The sequence below is a fragment of the Ctenopharyngodon idella genome, chromosome 10 (genome assembly GCF_019924925.1).
Source record: "Ctenopharyngodon idella isolate HZGC_01 chromosome 10, HZGC01, whole genome shotgun sequence".
Lineage (NCBI taxonomy): Eukaryota > Metazoa > Chordata > Actinopteri > Cypriniformes > Xenocyprididae > Ctenopharyngodon > Ctenopharyngodon idella.
In genome coordinates, this window is record NC_067229.1 from 8,355,514 (window position 1) to 8,375,504 (window position 19,991).

General features: G+C 37.5%; 2 protein-coding genes across 2 annotated transcripts; both read right to left on the bottom strand.

Moving 5' to 3' along the window:
- Positions 1–1,115: 1,115 nt before the first annotated feature.
- LOC127521625 (beta-1,3-galactosyltransferase 2-like) lies at positions 1,116–3,873 on the bottom strand. The gene is made up of 2 exons (XM_051910971.1): positions 3,829–3,873; positions 1,116–2,676 (listed from the first exon to the last, which is right to left on the bottom strand). The coding sequence occupies exons 1-2, from the start codon at positions 3,852–3,854 to the stop codon at positions 1,578–1,580; spliced, it is 1,125 nt and encodes a 374-aa protein (XP_051766931.1). The 5' UTR covers positions 3,855–3,873; the 3' UTR covers positions 1,116–1,577.
- A 1,571-nt stretch (positions 3,874–5,444) lies between these two features.
- On the bottom strand, positions 5,445–18,727 carry aars2 (alanyl-tRNA synthetase 2, mitochondrial (putative)). The gene is made up of 22 exons (XM_051909325.1): positions 18,445–18,727; positions 17,773–17,961; positions 17,168–17,313; positions 16,896–17,087; positions 16,654–16,798; positions 16,420–16,565; positions 16,236–16,344; positions 16,116–16,154; positions 15,081–15,195; positions 14,689–14,816; positions 14,438–14,582; positions 12,038–12,207; positions 11,837–11,950; positions 11,616–11,756; positions 11,402–11,539; positions 9,766–9,869; positions 8,844–8,952; positions 8,647–8,772; positions 8,451–8,561; positions 8,242–8,325; positions 8,060–8,173; positions 5,445–7,984 (listed from the first exon to the last, which is right to left on the bottom strand). The coding sequence occupies exons 1-22, from the start codon at positions 18,700–18,702 to the stop codon at positions 7,802–7,804; spliced, it is 3,006 nt and encodes a 1,001-aa protein (XP_051765285.1). The 5' UTR covers positions 18,703–18,727; the 3' UTR covers positions 5,445–7,801.
- Between the last annotated feature and the right edge of the window lie 1,264 nt (positions 18,728–19,991).

Below are 19,991 nucleotides of genomic sequence, written 5' to 3' on the forward strand. Positions count from 1 at the left end.
TCAGCAACTGCAGGTGTTTCCAGAAAACATTTATATTAGCGATTTAAAGAAGAAGAAAAAAGACAAGACACATATGCTGTATATATGTACGTGTGTGTGTTTGTGTGTTACATTATGTCTCTATAATATATATTTACTGTATAATATAAAATGCAGACTACTGTAATGGAGTTTGAACAAGTAGTTTTGAGAATTTTAGTTGTGATCTGAGAAATGTTCCAAAGCGAAAAACTGTAATAAAAGTAATGCTTATAGTAATTTTGCTATAAGTGTATTCATAGCCCTGTGGGAAACCCTCAAGTGATCTACCCAAATTCAATTGGAGTGGCGCAGCCTAGTCAAGAGCAGTTTAAAAAAACAAACAAAAAAACAACCTTTACCCCATTACATATGTGTGCCTACAGAGGCATGAAAACACTAAATTACACTGAATATTTAGCCACTGAGAAAACTAAATGACATAATGCAAAAAACTCATGTTCTAAAGGGAACCGTTTACATTTCTGTCCTGTTACTACCGGCCTATCGACAATACAGCTGTGATGTCTCCCTCTGGTGGTTCAATCTGGTAATGCTCTACAAGTGACGACAGCTGATTGAGACCAGCAGGGCGGCGTGCGGACAATGGCGTTTCATTATGAATTTATCCAGAGGAAGGACCAAAACTAAAGGTAAGTTGGCTAAATTGTTACGAAAACCAAATTACAACACCTATGTTTAACAACTGAAAAAAGAGAGAACTTAATTCCTTTGAACAGTTTCAGGCAGCATTTCACTAAGTAAATTTCTAGTCTGCTATTTACAATATGTTTTCAACGTTAAAGCGGTTTTATATTATATTATATTATATTATATTATATTATATTATATTATGTCTCATTGACTGCTAACCATTGTATTATCGCCGTCTAGTGGTTCAATCTGGTGATGCTTCAATGAGTGACAGCAGTAGATTCTGGCCAGCAGGGCGGCGCTCTGACACAACGACGGTTTAAAAGCATTTCCTCGTGAATTTCTCCGGACAATGATCAAAACTAAAAGTAATATGGTTATTGAAAGAAAGAAAGAAAGAAAGAAATTTATTGATAATAGAACAATGATTAAAAACATATTGCCACATTTTAGACTAAAACTGTTTTGAATTTAAAAGTTTAAATTGCATACAAAGTGTAGCCTACCAATGAAGCAGATAAATAATTAATAATTAAGTATTTAGGCACATTTTAATGCGTATCTTCCCATATTTTCAGGTTTATTTACTCTTGATTTAATAGAGTCAGATCTGGGGGAAGTCTGAATGATAGTTCTGCACATCTTTTTTGCATATCAGGTGTGTGTTCAAAGTTTACCTATTCAAACTTCGACCTTCAATTAATATCTTCTTTAGAAGTCAATATTTTGGTTGTTGGGTCAAGACTATATATAGTCCAGATGTACTCATTTATACAAAAGTAAGCTGAAAATGGAATTCATACATATAATGACTTGGACACACCACTTTAAATTTGAGCATTTAATTTTTAAATTACATTTTTTTTTTTTTTTTTTTTTTTTAAGGGAGTATAAAGACAAACATGTCAGGGTGATATTTTTGTCACATTTTGCCAGAACTCTATTATCTGCTCTGGTGACCTTGCAATTGTTGTAATGACCTTGGAAAGGTCGTGACTTTTAGAATCCTTCATAAAGGTCCGAAACTGAGAAGGATCTGGTGCACGTGAGGGTTTAATGCCCAACTGTTTCAGACAAGCACCCACATATGCGTCTTCTATGTTAAAGGGCTTCACGTCCTTGGAAGCCTCAACTATTTTTTTGGGAAGATCATTGGAGAAAACATATCCTACTCCCAGCACATACGTGGGGTATTTCGGTTCGGGGTACAGCTCCTCTGACACGTAATATTTCGATTTTTTGTTTCTGATGACAGGCCGGTCCCACATCAAAAAACCAGTGATGTAGTTCTCTCTGGGTGTGTTGGGTGCAAGTAGGAGTGTCATCAGGTTTTCCAGGTTTAAGTACATGTCAGAATCAACCTTCATACTGAAAGTCGCTTGAGGGCAATGAGTGGCCAGCCAGTCCATGATCACCATCGTCTTTATAGTCAGGTTAAAGTACGAGTCCACAAAGTTGCTCTGCAGTAAGTCTCTGTGTTGTCGGCTCTCTTCCTCCAGCTGCTGTTGAGTTTTTTCAGAGTCGGATCCTCCAGTCAAACCCACCAAGAACAGAGTAATCACTGCTTTTCCCTGGACTGTGCTCTCATTCCCCCACGTGCTCCGGATGGCGTTACGAGCTGCTACCTGATTGGGCGCCACAGGGACCATCAAGACCAGGAACGGATTCTGCTTACACTTATCAGGTTCATCCAGAATGAAATGATAGTTGCTTGGATGAGCAACATAGTGATGAACTGATATGGGTTTTGAGCTAATGGAAGCAGTGAGTTTTTCCAGTGCTGTAGGTGTTTGCATGATCTTCCAGACAAAATTTTTGTCAGACAAGCCCTCAGTATAGGACTGAGTATGATTTACAGCATTAAACTTGGTGTAATGGAGCATAACTGGCTTGAGAGAGAAATAGACATAAGCAATGGTAGACAATGATAATGTCAATGTGAGCATCAGAACGAATCTTGTTTTAATGTGACACATTAAAACACTATCTGGAGTCAAACCGCATCTGAAGAGGGAGAAAGAGAAATGTTGAAAGACTAAATCATCTTCCTTGTTTTTGCCACAACTAATCCTAATTATTTCTGAATATATTTCTTAATATATAATATATTATTTCTTAATTTTCCATGCATTTTCGCTAGTTGTATTCATTATTTCGCTCGTTGTAGGCCTATTCATCATTTGTCAAGTCACTTTGGATTAAAGCTTCTGCTAAATAAACAAATGTACAAGTTATCTGTTTGTCCGGCAACATTTAAATGTAAAGGTGAACATCTTGAGAATTTAAAACATAAATGTCAGTTTTAGACCCAGACACACACAGCCAGTGACAATAACACCATCATTCTCATAAATATATCAAATATAAAAAAACACCAATGACTATTGTGACCAGATTTGACATTCAAATAAGCTCATCCATCTGATAAGCTGTACATTCACTGCCAAAAGTGACCGTGCTGGTTTTCCATGTCTCTCACTAAAACCGAAATGAAAATGAAATGTTTAATTATAGTATTATACAGAACAACATACATTTTCAAAACAAAGAAAAATTTTTTTTGAATTCTGGGAATCATAGTTAATCTTTACTATATTTTAAGCACTTTGTCCAGTTGTTTCCACTGTTGTTATTGTTAACTATAATTAAAATTATTAAAATTCATTTTTGTGATTGAAACATTTGAAATAAAGGTAAAATATAAAATATAAGATGGAAATTTTAGTTGAAGTACTAAAATTACTACACCTAAAACTGAACTAAAAAACGTATATATATATAAATATATATATATATATATACACACACACACACTAATAAAATGACAAAAGCACATAAATTAATTAACTTAAATACTAAAATTTTAAATTAAAATCTCATTCAATATATGAATAAATACTGTAATAGTATATAAATAATACTAAAAATACAGATTGTTTCAATACATGAAACAGTTTGGAATCAGTTTGGTATTATATTGAGATCAGCAGATATAAAATATCAAAATATGAAACTTTCATCATATTAAGTTAAATTGTAGCTTGTTAATTGTTTTGGCTATAAAATCTACATTTTTCATGAACACCAGTAACAACTAGTTTCATGCGTCTGTATCAAAAGCACTCTTCAAACAACTAAAAGCAGGGGTGAACATACCTCTTCCTTATGCTTCCAAATGCCATGGTTGCTTACTTTTTATCTAAATGACCTACTGTAACATGAATCAGTTTTTTTGTTCGTCTTGTCATGATCAGTTAACTGGGGGGTGGAGCTGAGCATCAAAATGATTGCATTTGTGGTGAAAAGCAATTGCGCAGGCAGCTGAAACTCCTTCCAATACTATTATAAGAGGAACTTTCCACAAATTCGATGCTTTATGGAGAATATTTGCTATGCAAAATTACTAGGCTCATACAGAATTGTTCTCACACATTTGCCAGTTTCACAGTAGACAGTGGGGTTATTCAAATGAAACAGTATATCTCATCACTAGAGCCAGACATTCTGGTTGAAGAAAAGATCTGGCAGTTCTTGAACTCCTTTTGTTGGGTTACTGTGATGACAAAATGACAAAAATCCTGCTCTGCCACTTTTCTTACCACATTTCAACAAGTCTCTCCCTCACAGAGGCATGTGTGTGCTTCTAACATGCAAGAATATTTATATTTCCTTGAGACAAAGACAAGACTAAGACTTTGAGTACCAGCACTTCATAAATTCATCTAAAAGATCCAAATTTACTGCCTGCCTGTCATAATTAATCAATAAATACAATTAGAATAATAAGACACTATATAGAGGAATATAGAGCCAATCAAATAGTAAAAAAAAAAACACTAACAAGTACTATTTTGCGATCATATCTTGAATTTTGTGGGCATTTGTATTAATTTTGCTTGCATTTTTAACACAATCTCGTTAATTTCCGACTTGGCACAAAAGTAAAAACAACAACAACAACAAAAATCGAATTAAAATCTAATTATTGATTTCATTTGAAGCTGGAAGTTTTACATCCAATCACACACACAGAACTAGCACCATTTTTTTTTTTTAATCAATCATTGAGTTAGTGGGAACGATAACGATCTAATACTACTGTACAAATCGAGTGATCGCCTGTCGCTTTGATGTTCCCCACTTAACTGCACTCTGATGTGCTTGATGTTTCGTTAATTTTTTGTTTTGTTTTTTACTTTGTCTCTAAGCAGCTTTGTCCCGAAATGTGCGTATTGTTTTCAGAGAAACATGAGATTAACAAAAAACGAAGCCTCACATGGTTTCCAGTCATGCGAATGCTTCACTTAGCGTGTCAGAATGTTTGAACCCAGTCCATTAGCCTACCACAGGGATGGACAACTTCAATAGTGACGAGGGCCAACATTTTTTCTCTTACATACCAAGGGGCCAGATTACTAATCCACACTCGCACCTTTAACACCGTCTTATTCAATTTACTTTTTATTAAGGGAAATCAATGTATAATTAATGCATCTTGTTTTTAAAGATTTTGTTAACTATAAAACATGTGCAATTATGCTGATACAAATGGGAAACTTTGTTGTCAGTTGACAAACAATATTACCCCAACAAGCAAATGTAAACATCTCAATTGCATTATCTGTAAATTTGCAACAAACAAATGTAGTTCTCCTATTCTTGATTACAAGCCTACAGAACATTTTCAACTCAACCTCAGAGAGCAGTTAAAAAGAGCTTATTCAAAAATAAATAAATAAATAAATTCAAAAATTACCATAATCCACATTCAAGTCAAGTCAAGTCACCTTCATTTATATAGCGCTTTTTACAATGCAGGTTGTGTCAAAGCAGCTTTACAGTGATAACTGGTATATAATTTTGGCTGCACAGCAGCTCTTAAAGAAAATGGTGTCAATGCAGGCAGATGCAAAGCACTGTTGAATATCAAATGTCAAGTGTCCCCAACTAAGCAAGCCAAAGGTGACAGCGGCAAGGAACCCAAACTCCAACAGGTGACATCAGGTGGCAAACAGGTGACAAATAGGTGTTAAAATGGAGAAAAAAACCTTGGGAGAAACCAGGCTTAGTCGGGGGGGCCAGTTCTCTTCTGGCGAACAGCGCTTTGTTGCGATTCAGGTAGCTATCATATCATATCACATTCACACATTACATTACCAAGAATAAAAATGCTATTTTTAAAAATGTATAAGAACATAATTAAGTGCATACGTTTCTACGGAGCCCCTAAAGGGACGTGCTGGTGGAAAAAAGTCCATTTACTAAACACTTTAAATATATAAGCCTGTAGCCATATTACATCATCATATGTTCTGTCATATAAACAGTATTTACAATAAAATAACAGCACAATTTACTTGCCTCAAACAACTCAGTATGTATTATTAGTATTATTAGTATTATAATTATTGTTTTTGATGATCCATTTCATCTATTGCCAAACTTTAATATGTGAATACACATTAATATTATTTGTTTGTGCTTAATGGATAAAAACGACTTAGCTGCGCACTCAGGTTATTGGCTGCTGTAGATTTTACCTGCCACAAGATGGCACTGTTTTCGACACTCTTGATGCTTTGAAACCTTTCCCGAAACATTTAGAGAAAAGCTTCAAAGATTTAAGAGGCTTCATTTCTCCATCCCTACTCAATCGTTTTAGGCCTTTTTGCAAATGTTTCAGTCGAATTTAGCTGTTTTAGAGAGAGTTTACTCAATTTTGAGCCTGTTTTTAAACATTAACTATCGGTAACGTAATTTTTCATGTGTGGAAAAAACGACGAAACTAAACTAGCCAATCAGATTTCTTTTCACCCCTATCTCCCACACCCACCCATGGACGCACATACACACATTTGACTTTACAACACACAAACGCACACCTTTATTTATTCTCATTCTCTCTTGCTATCTTGTCATGAGTGTACGCACATAGATTTTAATAATCAATTTAAAAATGATGTAAAAAATAAAAACGGCATTAACAGCTGCAGGCGCCACTGAACCAGACCGTGCACTGGCAATTTAGTGATATCCCAGCAGTTCTGGTCTTGCAATAAAATCCCAAGACATTAAAAAAAAAAAAAAAAAATGGTTTCGAGTACTACAAGTTTACAACACTAGGCTATAATACTACACAAACCTTTCTGTATACACATACCTCAAATACGCCATGGTGCTTTTCCATTTGGTAGTACAGAACTAAAATAAGACATTAAAACGTTAGAGTATGTCAATGTCAGGAATAAAACAGTAGGTAGCCTATATTTCATTGCCTGCCATGGTGGAATGTACTTTGTTTCTCGAGTTGTAGTGTTAAACTGTCTGTTTCTTGGAAACCAATCAGCGCTGCAACACAAGTCTTCGTGTTCAGGCTTGCATATACACACTGTTCTCAGTAAATGTAATAAGACATTTTTTAATCAATTATAAATCAAACCTAAATGGGATGTTTAAGAAAATTAATTAGCATTTTGCATATGATGAAATGTCATTCACAGAATGCACATTATTAAAACTCAATGGAAAAATCACACACGACTCAATGAAAACAGCAGTGTAGAACTGCAAGTCAGCGGAAAAACACAGAGTAGACTATGTCTATAAAGTGTAAGGAGACAATTATTTCAATTAGGAATTTGAGGTGATTTCAGTTTTGTATATCGGCATCAGTTTGTAGGTGCGAGTCTTTAAAGCATTTTTTGTCTCCCTCTGGTGACTGAGTACTGTGATTCTCCGATGAAGGATAATAGAAGATTCTAGCCAGCAGGGCGGCGCTCTGACACAATGAACAATTATTTTATTTCATACATGATTATTGCATTTAACTGACACAGACACATTAGATAGTCTAAATAATGTATTCATTTTTTTTTTTTGTATTTACAAATTTTAGAGCAATGCCATTTCTTGAATTCAAAAACATTTTCTTGAACCAAACTTACTATATAAAGTGTACCAAAAACAGAGGAATAACTTAATATTTAATGTCAAAATAAAATATATATAATATATGCCCTACCCTTTTAAAACAAAGGAACAGGATCATAAAATATCCTCATTTTTAAGGACGCATTTCCATTATGGTATGCGGATCCTATGTGTCAATGATTATCCAAGATTAGTCTGTTCAGGATGCATTTCTGATTTTGCTGTGAGCAAATTCTTCAGCCCAGTGCAGGATCTCTGTAACATCTGAGGCTTTGGCTGGATTTCCAAAACCTTTAGCAACCTCGTTTGAGCCATCTGCATTTCCTCCCAAGCGTGCGCAAACATGAAGAGCCCATTCGATCGCTGAACCACCAGTGGAGCCCTAAGAACAGAGTATGACATCAATCTCATACCTGTGTGATTGTATTGTAGTTGTGTGATTTTGTATGTGCTGTACCTTGGGTACTTGACAGGCGAAAATCACCTTCCCTGACAGCTGCAGGTGAGAAAACAACATGACCAGGGAATCTGGAGTGCTCTTGCTCAGCTTGAGCACAGTCTTCATCAGCACCTAAACATGATTTAATACATTTAATACATATATAATCATCAAATATAATCACAAAACATACTAATTACCGATATCGAGTCTGTCTGAATCAAGTCCACCAGCACAGTTTTATTGGAGTGTTTGTTCAGCAGCTCTTTGGCTTTCAAGGCAGCCTGAAGCAGAAGAAACAATAAACCATATGCCCAAACACCAGATAACATATTAACAAATGCATCAGAGAGCAGATGTGACATACATTATTACCTAGTGAACTAAGACAACCTATAGAAGTGTCTACCTCATTGATCTCCAATTTTCTGATGGCGGTGTTGCTACTCTTCTGCATCGCTTTCAGGCGAGTCTGCAACTCTCGTCTCTGCCATTGTGGGATAGGGGTGTTATCAACCACCTAAAACACATCACGCATGATATAGACAAGTGAAATTCATACATCATGTACTAACTTGCCAATGAAGTTATGGAGAGTTACATACATTCATAAGGAGGCCAATCTCTTTGGAGAGCCTCTGAGCTGCTGGTATAGACGGGACGCTTGGGACTCCTACCCGTACCACCAAAGACTCCAACTCTTCCTGCATGGCTTGGCCCGCCTCACGGGCCTGGGTCACAGGAACAGTTAGCATCACAGAAACTGAACTGCTACCCAATAGTAGATTTCGATTTTTCAAACCTTTTTGGCTTCATCTCCAGTAACAGCAATGATACGGCTAATGCCTTTCACCATCTGTCGCTCAGACACGATGATGAAGTCTCCAATTGCTCCCGTCCTCAATAAATGCCTATCAAAAAGAAACAACATATTGATGAGCTTGGCTTAGGAGTGGGCGATATGGCAAAACATCACATCTTCATCATAATTTTTTCAGACTTTTCAGATACAATTTTATCATGTTGGCAAAGTAACTTAGCAATACTTCGCTATTTAAAACATTTAGCCCTACAAGGCAAAAAAAAAAAACATAGGTACAAAATAAGGTATATTACATAAAGAATGAGGTATATTAGGCTGCGGTCACTTTAAGACCTAATGCACAGATATAATCTACTGATCTAAATGTGATTTTTTTCCCCAGCTGTTTACATTCACTTGACACATAACTGATTGTGTTTATGTGGACCTTGTGTGTTTTTGGCGGTTTAAGTGTAATAAGACGCAAAAGTACTCATGCTACGCGCTGTGTGACCAGCAGCTTTCTATGCACTCAGAAAAACATTTATCCAAAGTTCAAACTGGCAAGGCTTTAAAATGCATGCAAATAATAAACTTTTGTGATGACAAAGAACGGCAAGGTCACATGAGAGTAATAGACAGAGTTATATAGAGTTGATAATCAAAAAACTGCAACTGCAACTAATAGAATGTGCAACCCAGCTCCTGGAGGGCTATCCTGCAGAGTTAAGCACCAACCCTAGGCAAACACATCTGTACCAGCCAATCAAGGTGTTCGGGATTATTTGAATTACATTATTTTGACTGAAATTACATGCAGATGCAAAGCTGGAATTGAAGTCTGCAGGAAGTAGCAGCCCTCCAAGAGCAGGGTTGGCTATCCCTGGTCCAAAGACTTCCAGAAGTTTCAGAAGAACCTTACGTGCCACAGCAAAGCTCCACTGAAGATTGTCCGGCGGTGTTTGAGGTAAGCAGATCTGAAATAGGTACAGCCACGGATACCACTCGCACTGGATCTGGATACACCTAAAACAAATAACATGGTCATATACACCTGTTTCTACCAATAAGGTGTGTTCTAGCCCTGTTCCCCCCAAAAGAATAGAAAGTTCTAGGGTGCAGAGTCAGTCATTTGAACCTACACCTGGGCTGTCCAATCCTGCTCCTAGAGGGCCACTATGCTGTGGCGTTTATCTCCAATCCTACTTAAACACACCTGAACCAGCTAATCAAGGTCCTTAGGATCACTAGGAGTTTCCAGACAAGTGTGTTGAGGCAGGACATTGCTCTCCAGGAGCAGAATTGGACACCCCTGTCTACGGATGCAGCGATCTGTTACTCAGCATCTGTATCAATCTGATACAGACGTTTTTTATCAGATCAGGTATCGGTCAGATGGGACTGGATGAAATCTGATATTGTGTATTATGGTTGTTACTGTAAAGCTCAAAAAAAGTACTATGAAAGCACTATAAACATTTTCATGCACCATATTCCAGGTCTTCTGAAGACATCTGAGAGCTTTATATGAGGAACAGACAGTATATTAGGTTTTTAAATTGAAGTTCACAGAAACTCTTCTTTCTACTGCAGCTGTTAAATGACATTCTCCATTCAGGGATGCACATAAGCACTTTTGTGCTGCTCTGCATTGGAGCAACAATAGTTTTGCGGAATAAAATATAATTTAATGGATTGATAACGGTATTAAAGGGTTAGTTCACCCAAAAATAAATTACTTACCCTCATGTCGTTCCACACCCGTAAGACCTTCGTTCATCTTCGGAACACAAATTAAGATATTTTTGATGAAATCCAACAGGTATATGACTTATCCATAGACAGCAATTTAACCACCACTTTCAAGGTCCAGAAAGGCACTAAAGACATCGTTAAAACAGTTGATGTGACTGCAGTGGTTCAACCTGAATGTTATGAAGCGACGAGAATACTTTTTGTGTGCAAAAACAAAACAAAAATAACGACTTTATTCAACAATCTCTTCTCTTCCCTGTCATTATCCTTACGTAGTTGCTGCAGTGAATGCTTCCGTGTTTACGTCCGAATGCCGGCTCAGTATTGGCCAAAGCTGATCACGTGAGCAGCACGACGCATGCGTGTGATGCTGACGCAGGAGCCGGCCAATAATGACTGCGTTCTGACACAGAACCTGGAAGCACTGAACGTAAACAACGTATGAGAATGACACAGAAGAGAAGATATTGTGGAATAAAGTTATTTTGGTTTTGTTTTTGTGCACGAATGTATTCTCGTTGCTTCATAAAATTAAGGTTGAACCACTGCAGTCACATCGTCGTTTTAACAATGTCTTTAGTACCTTGAAAGTGTAGGTTAAATTGCTGTCTATGGACGAGTCATATACCTCACAGATTTCATCAAAAATATCTTAATTTGTGTTCTAAAGATGAACAAAGGTCTTACTGGTGTAGAACAACATGAGGGTGAGTAATTAATTTTCATTTTTGAGTGAACTAACCCTTTAATTCAAGGTTCTGGTATCGGAAATAAAAAAGTAGTATCAAGCCATCCTTATTTACCTCATCTACAGTTCTCAGACCTGGAATCTGTTTAGCTCTAGACAGAGGGACCTCCTCTATGTGCACCTCTGCATTTTGACGGATGATGTTCTGGACCAACTCCTCAACTTGCTGTAGCTCAGATACACTCAGGGAGCCCTTTACACAAGCACATACATGTATTAGCCATTTTGGAAATCATCAAATCACTGAAGCAGCCACACAGCCATTGTACCTTCACACTGAAGTCAAAGCGGAGGCGGCTGGCAGTGCAGTGAGACCCTCGCTGGCTAACAGAGGAACCTAGCAGCTCTCGCAGGGCGAAGTTTAGCACGTGTGTGGCAGTGTGCTTGACCATGCAGCCCAGACGCCGAGCCTACAGTTGGAAATGCAACACTTACCAAAAGGTATCTGCATGATATGTTACTATGGTACTTTTACTCCTACTACTCCCACCTCGTCTACATGAAGATGCACTTGGTCTCCAGTTCTCAAAGTCTCTGCTGCCGTGACTTGATGTACCACGTAACCCCCAGCCAGACGGACACAATCCACAGGGAACAGCACATCCTGAAAAACATAACCACAAATCGTGACTTAATATTGTACGCTTATCAAATACATTAAAAAAAGACAAGATGGGATGTGATCAATAACCTGTAATCCATCCTTGGTGAAGTAACCCTGGTCGTGCGCCTGTCCGCCCTGCTCTGCGTAAAAGCAGGTCCGGTCCAGAATCACACCACAGTGCTGACCTTCACGCACCTCTGAAACCAAAGACCCCTCACGGTAGAGTGCCAGGACTGATGCTCTGCAAGGCTCAAAAACTGAGAGAGGAAAATAATCAGTATCCTTTTTCACTCTTGTACCGTGTCCCAAATCTGGCGTGATGCAATACAGTAACAAGCAATAAATCCTATTACTTCCATTTTAACTAGAGTTTTTTGTCCTAATCAACTGAAATAAGGTGTTCTGAGTGTTATTTAGAATGTTGCCATGTAGTTGCTCAGGTGTTCTGAGTGCTTATAGAATGCTAATATTCGGTTGCTAAAGTGTTCAGAGTGTTATTTGGTGTTTTGAGTGTTCTTTAGAATGTGGGTTTTTTTAGTGTGTTGCTGTGCAGTTACTAAGGTGTTCTGAGCGCTTTAAGCTTGTTACTATACGTTTACTAAGGTCTTTTAACTTGTTTTAGTGTGTTGCTGTCTGGTTATTGAGGTGTTCTGAGTGTTGTTTAACATGTTGCTGTGCAGTTGCTAAGGTGTTTTGGGCGTTTTTGGTGTTGTTTAGAATGTTACTATGTGGTTGCTCAGGTGTTCTGAGTGTTTTTAGAATGCTGATATTGGTTGCTAAAGTGTTCAGAGTGTTTCTGAGTGTTCCTTAGAATGTTGTTTTTTAGTGTGTTGTTGTTACTAAAGTGTTCTGAGTGATGTTCTTCATGTTGCTGTGCAGATACTGAGGTGTTCTGAGTGTTTTTAGAATGTTACTATGTGGTTAGTCTTTTAACTGTTGTTTTAGTGTGTTGCTGTCTGGTTATTGAGGTGTTCTGAGTGTTGTTTAACATATTGCTATGCAGTTGCTATGGTGTTTTGAGTGTTTTGGGTGTTCTGAGTGTTCTTTAGAATGTTGCTACAGTATGTGGTTAAAGGGATAGCTCACCCAAAAATGAAAATTCTGTCATTAATTACTCACCCTCATGTCGTTCCACATCCTAAGACCTTTGTTCATCTTCGGAACACAAATTAAGATCTTTTTAATGAAGTCTGAGAGCTTTCTGTCCCTCCATAGAGATCCAACGCAACTACCACTCCAAGGTCCAGAAAGGTAGGAATGACATCAATAAAGTACTCCATGTGACTCCAGTGGTTTAGCCTAAATTTTTATGAAGTGACGCAAGTGCTTTGTTTGTGTAAAAAAAACAAAACATAATTTACCACTTTACTTACAAAGATATTGATCTGCAATGTGCGTTTACAAGAGCATCACGACGCATGCGTTTTGTGTCCATGTGAGAGCTGACATTGTTGCGTGAACACACTTTGAATAATATTATTTATTTGTAAATAAAGTGGTAAATTATGTTTTTTTTGCACGAAGCACTCACATCGCTTCATAAAATTGAGGTTAAACACTGGAGTCACATGGAGTACTTAATGATGTCTTAACTACCTTTCTGGACCTTGGAGTAATAGCTGAATCTCTATGGAGGGACAGAAACCTCTCAGACTTAATTTGTGTTCCGAAGGTGAATGAAGGTCTTACGGATGTGGAATGACACAAATGAGTAATAAATGACAGAATTTTCATTTTTGGGTGAACTAACCCTTTAAGGTGTTCTTAGTGTTGTTTAAATTGTTGCTATGCGGTTAACAAGGTATTCTGAGTTCGTTTTTAGCATGTTGCTATGTGGTTGCTCAGATGTTCTGAGTGTTTTTAGAATGTTAATATTCAGTTGCTAAAGTCTTCAGAGTGTTTTTTTAGTATTCCAAGTGTTCTTTAGAATGTGAGGTATTTTTAGTGTGTTGCTATGCAGTTACTGAGGTGTTCTGAGTGTTTTCAGAATGTTACTATGTGGTTACTGAGGTCTTTTAACTGTCGTTTTAAGCCGGGGACACACTTAACGACTAGCTAAAACATTCTAAGACTGAGCTCAACACACAAAGACTGTTTCCTTCGAATGAAGCTGATTTAAATGCTTACACGTGGAATTTAAACAAACACCGACTGAACGCAACTGGCGTTTGGGCATGATCAGTCGTAAGTATCAAATTACATGAATAATCGGCCTTATAATCGTTAAGTGTGCCGTCTTTAGAGCTTTGTTGTGTGGTTACTGAGTGTTCTTGGTGTTCTTTAGAATGTTGCTATGTGGTTAAAGTGTTCTGAGTGTTTATTAGTTGCTATGAGGTAGCTAAGGTATTCTGAGTAATTTTGGTGTTCTTTAGTGTGTTGCTTACTTCATGATATAAAATTTTAGTGACACGTCTGTTCAGGACACAGTTTTAACAATTTAACTGCTTCACAAACTTCTCCACAAATGATCTTTTCACTCTACTGTACCATATTGTCCATCAGACCCCAGACTGTAACCGTATTTCAGCGAGTCATCCGTGTGAGGAACTCCTTGGCTTTGTAGCTCCGCCAGACTATGAAGATCCAGCTGGTCCACCCTATCTCCATCATCCTCCTCCGACTGAAACCTCAACTGAGAAAAAAACCCCAAGTTAGTCCATATACCCACAATAACAGAGGTCTTAATAATGAGCAAATCAGATGCTGGATTAAGAAAAACCACATGATAATACCAGTACCTTCTCATATTCATCTTCAAGCACCTCCATTTCTTTTTTATTAACTATCTTGCCCCTCTCCTCCAGCATCAGGTCAATGAGATCAAGAGGGAAGCCTAGGTTACGATGTAGCGACCAGGCAACTGAGGCTGATTAATAGATACAACACAATTGACACAAAAAGAAACACAGAAAGAAATATTCATGAAGGTGCTATTCACTGAACTGGGGTAGTGTGGTGTGGTAGTTAAAGATCAGGGCTGGTCATTGAAAGGTTGCTGGTTTGAATCTTACAAGGGACATTCCAATTATCATTATGCCCTTGAACAAGTTTCTTGGGATAAAAATGTCAATGAAGTGCACTTAACATATAGAATAAAGAAAAGTGAATGTTCCCTTTTTTTGGGTTTTACCTGGAAAAACAGGCGAGTCTTCATCCATATTGCTAAGAGTCCTATCAATCACCCTCCTGCCCTGCTTTAGTGAGGACAGAAACTGGGCTTCATTTAGATTAATAAGATCCATGATCTACAGAGGAAGAATGCAAATGTTTTACACATTTATCATGTGTAGAAAACAAAATTCAGTTCCTGCACTTTGTTCATGGTAGGTTTTGGAAAAAGTTGAAAAAAAAAAAAAAAAAAATGCCACAATTCACTGATATATAACATAACCCCCAAATATTCACCAATATTAAAATTTAAGCTAATGCAGATAAACCATGAACTATTTTTTAATATAATGGCCGATAACTACTAATAGCTGATATTAAAATTCCAATATTAAAATTATGAAAATAAAACATTAAATACAGTGTTTGAAATGCTACAATTGCTAAATATTACATTTAACAGGTGTTATTAAATTATTAGTGTTTTTAAAGATTCACTTTAATTGCTTTTTTTGAACATTGTAGTACACCATTCAAAAGTTTGGGGTCTGTTAATTTTAATTTTTTTACTGTTTTTTTTAAATATGTTCACCAAGGCTGCATTTATTTGATCAAAAATACAGTAAAACAGTAATATAGTGAAATATTATTACTATTTAAAATAACTTTTCTATTTTAATATATTTTAAAATGTAAATAATTCCTGTGTTGTTCAAGCTGGATTTTCAGCATCATTACTCCAGTCTTCAGTGTCACATGATCCTTCAATAATCATTCTAATATGTTGATTTGGAAACATTTCTTATTTATATTAATGTTGAAATCAGTTTTGTGCTGCTTAATATTTTTGTGGAAACTGTGATACATTTTTCTGGATTTTTGATGGATAGAAAGTTCAAAAGAACAGCTTTTATTAAAAAATAATAATTTTTAACAATTAACAAGTCTGTCACTTTTGAACAATTTAATTCATCCTTGCTAAATAATAAAAAAAGTATCAAAGTAGTGTATCTTTTTGTAATAAATGTAATACTAAGGTGTTTTGTAACATGCTTACCCTCTGAGACTCTGTTTTCAGCTCAGGATAGGCATCACCCTGAGAAAAGGGAAAAGAGAGGGAATATGAAACTTAAGACACAATGCAGTGATGGCAGTAATAAACTGATGGACATCTCACCAGTATATGAGCGACAGTAGGCACCAGGCTTGCCAGCGCACCCTCGGGGGCCTGCAGCACTTCTGTAGAAAACCTTATAGCACGTCTCAAGATACGTCTTAACACCAGTCTATCGCAAAGAGGGCATATTTTAGGAATTTTATGTTTTAAATTACTCTGCATACTTTGATGAAGTCAAACTCACTCAGCGCCTGTCATGCCTGGATAAACGCCGTCAGCGATACACACGCAGATTGTTCGAATGTGGTCCGCCACGACCCGATAGGCCATGTCTACCTGACCCGCATCAGCCTTTCCAGCCCTGCCCTGATATGCAGGAGCCTTAGAGCACTGCAGCACAAACATTAGAGATAATGGGGCTTAATTTGTATTGAACCTGGAATATTATTCTTTTAAAAGGTTGAATGAAGGTTAGAACCTGGTGGATGGCAGACAAAAGAGGTGTGAAAAGATCTGTGTCATAGTTGGAGCGTTTTCCCTGCAGTACGGTCACCAGTCGCTCTAAACCCATCCCAGTATCCACGCTGCACTGGGGCAGAGCTCGCAGGCTACCATTGCCCTCCCTGTAACACAAACACGGACATATTCAAATCCTCACAGTGTGTGTTAGTGTATTATACCACAAACACATGGAGGCACCAGGAAACTAACTTTTCTAACCTGTTATACTGCATAAAAACTAGATTCCAGATTTCCACCACATCCGGACTGTCTGCATTGACCAGCGAGGCGGCGTTCCGATTCCCAACATGATCATAGTGAATCTCCGTGCAGGGGCCACACGGACCCGTCTCACCCATTTCCCAGAAATTATCCTTCATTCCAAATGGCAACAGGTGATCCGGCCGCACTCTGCACAGGAATGTCACAACAATCCAGTGAATTTCTAACAGAAAACTAATCAATTTTGCTTTGCACTGCTTTGAACGTACCCTATGCTGAGCCAGATTTGCCGTGTTTCCTCATCGGCAGGGAGACCATTTGCCGCGTCTCCAGAGAAGTATGAGACGTACAAGCGCTCTGCAGGAATGCCGTACTCTTCCGTTAAAAGACGCCAGGCCATTGCACAGGCTTCCACCTGGATTGTGAATCATAAATTTATTCAAAAAAACCATTCAAATGCTACAAAGCCCCTAAATGGACATAGTGATGGGAAAATCGGCAAATAAGGTGGGAGGAAAAATTATATTTCAATGCTTTTGTGTTCACTGAGAAACAATGCATTTGCTCGCCAAACTTTTGTGGTGAAAAAAATATGAGGTGGGGGGGAAAACTATGTCAGTGCTTTTGATTTCCTCTGGAAGTGCGTTACTTTTGCAAAAAAACAAAACAAAGGGGACCTCAATACTTTTGTGAGAGAACGCAAATCTTTGCAAGAGAACACCAAGTTTCTCTGAGGAACTCAATACTTTTGCAAGGAAACACTAAGTTTTTCCTCTCTCTCAGATTTCTCATATTTTTTTAAGGGCCGCAAAGTGTCCTGATGTCACAATGAAGAAAAAAAGCCTCAATAAAAGAATGAAATTATCAACCAAACCTTGAAGTAATCACCAAACGACCAGTTCCCCAGCATCTCGAAGAAGGTGTGATGGTACATGTCCTTCCCCACATCCTCCAGGTCGTTGTGTTTGCCTCCGGCGCGGACACACTTCTGACTGTTTACCACCCGCCTGTATGATGCCATCTCACTGCGGGGGTCCGCACAGCCCAGAAGAATTGGCTTAAACTATGATACAACACAGACCAAAGACCAAAATTATCATTACAGTGGCCCCCAAAAAACACTTAATTCACACTTAAAAAAAATAATGGGGGTTACTAACTGTAAATAAAAGCACTTTTTTTATTTAACACATCTCAATTTCCATTTTCTACTATTAAATCAACTTTTATTTATCTCTTAAATAAATAAATAAATAATAAAAATACGATGGCCTACTATTACTCTAAACTAAACATTATACATATATAATAAAAAAATAAGAATATATAACTTCAACTTTAAAGTTTGACTTACTCAGCTATTGTTTACTTTTTTTTTCTTTTTTTTTTTAGTTAATTATACTCTTTTAAAGTGTAAACCCTACATTTCCCTTACAGTATTACCGTTGTACGTGTCCAAAACATAGCAGTACCATTGCACTTTGACATTGCTGTTCGTTGAAATATTTTTAATATCTTGCATGTATCATTATTGATTCTTGATTACCTGGTTCATTCCTGCATTGACGAACAGAAGACTCGGGTCTCCTCTGGGACGCACGGAGGAGGACGGCACCACTCGGTGTTCATAACCTTCCTTGAAAAAGTCGATAAACTTCCGCCGTACTCTTTTAGATGTGAATTCTTCATGAGATCTTGAGTAGGACAGGACCGAGCAGCTTCTTATTCCCGTCAATAAAGTGCTTAATTTTGCATTTAAAAGTGCACAGTGGAACTGCTTCTGCAGCACTATGCGCGCAGCCATCTTGCCGAGTCACAGCGTCAAACAGCAGCGTCCAATCAGCAACGAGAATGAAATGAAACTGAAGCAATATATTCCAAATATATTGAAACTATCATTACTATAATAAATGCACAAAATTTATTGAAATACACCTCATGTTCAATATTATAGTTTCGTCCATCTACAGTAATACAAAATATTGTTAGCCGCGACAGTATATACAATAAATACGTGGATCCGCAATATATTTTCGATTGATGGACGAGTAGCAGAATTTTCGTTTTCCTGTGCCAGAGGTTCTGGGTTCTAATCCGCCCTCATGTCATTTCTTTTATTTTTTTCCTCATTAAAAATACAGATGTTTATCAGTGATTGTATATCAAGAGCAGGGACACGTTTATTGAATTTTGTTTTGTGATTTCACCGGAACGAATAGTCTCCGGCCGCAACAGCGTTAACCGATAGATTGAAGCGCTCGTCCGTGTGAAGACTGCGCAGTGTGCACGAGCGCCAAGAGAACACTGTTGAGCCACTGATAACAGCGACAACGAGCAGTAAACATGATTTCAAAAACAGCACATCCCAGCGCCAGATCGCCTATTATTTAACACAAACGAATGAATTGCTAATCAACTAGAGATGTTTCTTTTGAATTAGTAGGCCTATACATCCGTGCCGCGAGATGTTTCAAAAAGTGGTGGGGACAGTATCGACCCTGGCAAAAAGTGGTGGGGACCCGTCACACTCGCAAATTACGCCTATGATCCGATGGCTCAGTGAGGCCTGCATTCAAAGCAATGACATTTCCTCTCTCAAGATTATTAAGGGAACTAAAAACATATTTAAAACAGTTCATGCGAGTTCAGTAGTTCTACCTTAATATTATAAAGCGACGAGAATACTTTTTGTGCGCCAAAAAAACAAAATAACGACTTTTCAACAATATAGTGATGGGCCGATTTTAAAACACTGCTTAGGAGCTTTACGAATCGAATCAGTGACTCGGATCTCCTATCAAACGGCTAAACTGCTGAAATCACGTGACTTTGGCGCTCCGAGTCACTGATTCGATTTGTAAAGCTCCAAAGCAATGTTTTTAAATTGGCCTAATGTAATGTAATGAACCACACCAACAACCAAACAGGTTGCTTAATATGTTTGGTAACCACATGATTTTTTTTTTTTTTTTTTTCAGGATTCTGAGATGAATAAAAATTTCAAAAGAACAGCATTTATTTGAAATAGAAATTATTTGTAACTGTCACTTTTGACCATTCTTGCTGAATAAATCAATCTTACTGACCCAAAAC